The sequence below is a fragment of the Cynoglossus semilaevis genome, chromosome 18 (genome assembly GCF_000523025.1).
Source record: "Cynoglossus semilaevis isolate Cse_v1.0 chromosome 18, Cse_v1.0, whole genome shotgun sequence".
NCBI lineage: Eukaryota > Metazoa > Chordata > Actinopteri > Pleuronectiformes > Cynoglossidae > Cynoglossus > Cynoglossus semilaevis.
In genome coordinates this window covers 485,685-487,890 of record NC_024324.1, presented here as the reverse complement: position 1 = coordinate 487,890, position 2,206 = coordinate 485,685, and the positions used below count along the sequence as shown (strand labels likewise).

Below are 2,206 nucleotides of genomic sequence, written 5' to 3'. Positions count from 1 at the left end.
GTCTGAGTGTGGGTTAAAGCTAACTCTGTTGTGTGTGTGTGTGTGTGTGTGCGTGCAGAGCCACCAGGACCCGTCGGTGTGGGTGGAGGACCTGCTGCAGCTCCACACAGCTCGAGTCAAAGACGTGGAGATCCTGACGGGTCTGGACTTGTTCAGATCCACCAACATGACCTACAGCAGCGCGCTCAGCCTCAAGACTCGTCTGTTCACCTACGAGGACGACGACTAGACGCTGAACACACACACACACACACACACACACACCTCAGACTCAGGAGAACATGGAGCACAACAACATCTCTGGTCTTCAGTGGTTCTCCACCTGAGGAACGAGGAACGAGTTTAGTCAGAGTGAGAGTGGGGGGGGGGGGGGGTAGGGGGGGGGGGGGCTAGATTTGGACTTTTCTCCAACCAGATCTTCATGGACCACAGTGTGTTTTAGCTTTAACACCAGCTCCAGTTTCTACTGACCTTCAACTGCATGATGTAGGAGTGAATGAAACAGCAACATTATTGTGTCAGACACTTTGATCCTGGCTGTGATGACGTCATCACAGACAGGATCACCTTGTATTAATAAATGTAAAACTCCTCTACAACAAAGTCTCCACAAAATTCTTCACATTGGAAAACAATCCTGGTGTTGATCTCAGCAAAGACCCCGAGAAGACGAGTCTTCTTCTCACTGTCAGTGACGGCCTGAGTCACGGGTTCACGTCCCGTCACGGCGGTGAACTCCTGGTTATCTGCTCCAGGCTCACGGATCGGAGGTTTTATCTTTAGACCCATAAATATTTATCTTTACGACGGGCTCTGAAGATCAGGTCTCTGATCCTCTCACCTTCTTCACGTGGATCAGCTGACTGACTCAGTGACAACATGAATCCAGACCCTGCCAATAAAGGACTGGTCACACCTGGTCCAGAGGTCAGAGCAGGAACACTGGTCCGCGTCTGTGCCCGGCTCACTGACACCATGGACTGTTTGAAGAAGAAGGGCGTCGTCGTGAGTCTCACTCCTCTGTTTTCTGCTGGGTTCCCATGTTGTGGTGTGTTAGCATCGATGCTAGCAGCGATGCTAACACACTGTCTTTCTGTTGTTTCACCTTCGTTCAGTAGTTGAACCTCTTTTTCCGCGACCTCTGCAACAGTTCTGGCGCTAATTTAGAACCGTTTCTGGGAAATGCTTCAATATTTTTAAAGTAATTTTCGAGGCTGTCGATCGATTCAAAGATCAGATGAATCAGGCTAGCTGTACTGTAATCCAGATTAATCCAGATTAATGACAAAATCAAATGTTCCTGTAACCGTCAGTACCAACAACAGCAGGTAGAGGTCAGTGTTTCTCACCTGTTTCCATCAGTGACTAATCCAAATGATGGGATTATTAATCTGGACAAAGGTCCGACAGTCAGAGGGTTTCAGTCACGACAACAATCCGTCCGACTGTTGTGTCAGTCAGACTGCTACGACACAGGCCGGGCCGCTGACCAGAGGTTGAAGCACCCACAGACGGGTGTGCTGGGAGTTGATGATGGGATGTTCAGGTCCAGGAGTGGAACTAGAACTGTAATAAGAGCGGCCTGTGCTTCTGCCTAACAGAACTGAGGTCAGTGGTTCGATGGCCAGCTCTAACTGTTGCTGCTTCTGTGTGAACAGGTCGGTCTCTTGTCAGTGTCCATTGTGGTTCTAATTATTGGTCTTGGACTCGGCCTGGGACTGGACCTGCAGAGGTGTCGCAACAAAGGTGGTGCCACACACACACACACACACACACACACACTGTCTGACCCCTGACGTCTCTGTCTTCTGTCTGTTGTAGTGGTTCCTCACACGTCCTGCAGGGGGCGATGTTTGGAACCCTTTGGTGAATCTCCAGGCTGCAGGTGTGACTCCAGCTGTGGGAACAGCAGCGCCACCTGCTGCCCCGACTTCCTGGATCTCTGCCTGCTGCCCAGTAAGACCAGGATCAACACTGGACCCAGACCCGGTCCAGGTCCAGGTCCAGGTCCAGGTCCAGGTCCAGGTCCAGGTCCTGAGGTGAACCCTGACTCTGTTTTCTGTCCTTCTCCTCAGCTGAGAGCTGGGAGTGTACGGCGCTCCGCTGTGGAGAGAGGAGGAGCAGCAGGAGCAGGTGTCAGTGTTCAGACGACTGTCTGACATCAGGAGACTGTTGTACCAACTACAGACGAGTCTGTCATGGTGAG

At 51.5% G+C, this 2,206-nt stretch overlaps 2 protein-coding genes across 2 annotated transcripts in view; both read left to right on the top strand.

Moving 5' to 3' along the window:
- enpp2l (ectonucleotide pyrophosphatase/phosphodiesterase 2-like) overlaps positions 1-599 on the top strand; it is a gene marked incomplete at its 5' end in the record, with an annotated part of 11,558 nt that extends 10,959 nt beyond the window's left edge. Inside the window, one exon of the mRNA XM_025064939.1 lies at positions 59-599. Coding sequence (XP_024920707.1) covers positions 59-229 — 171 coding nt within the window. The remainder of the gene's footprint in view (positions 1-58) is intronic.
- A 140-nt stretch (positions 600-739) lies between these two features.
- The window catches only part of LOC103393804 (venom phosphodiesterase 1), a 7,555-nt gene continuing 6,088 nt past the window's right edge, over positions 740-2,206 (top strand). Inside the window, 4 exon segments of the mRNA XM_025064991.1 lie at positions 740-1,005; positions 1,659-1,746; positions 1,822-1,956; positions 2,076-2,206. Of these exon segments, the coding sequence (XP_024920759.1) occupies positions 880-1,005; positions 1,659-1,746; positions 1,822-1,956; positions 2,076-2,206 (480 nt within the window). The 5' untranslated portion in view covers positions 740-879.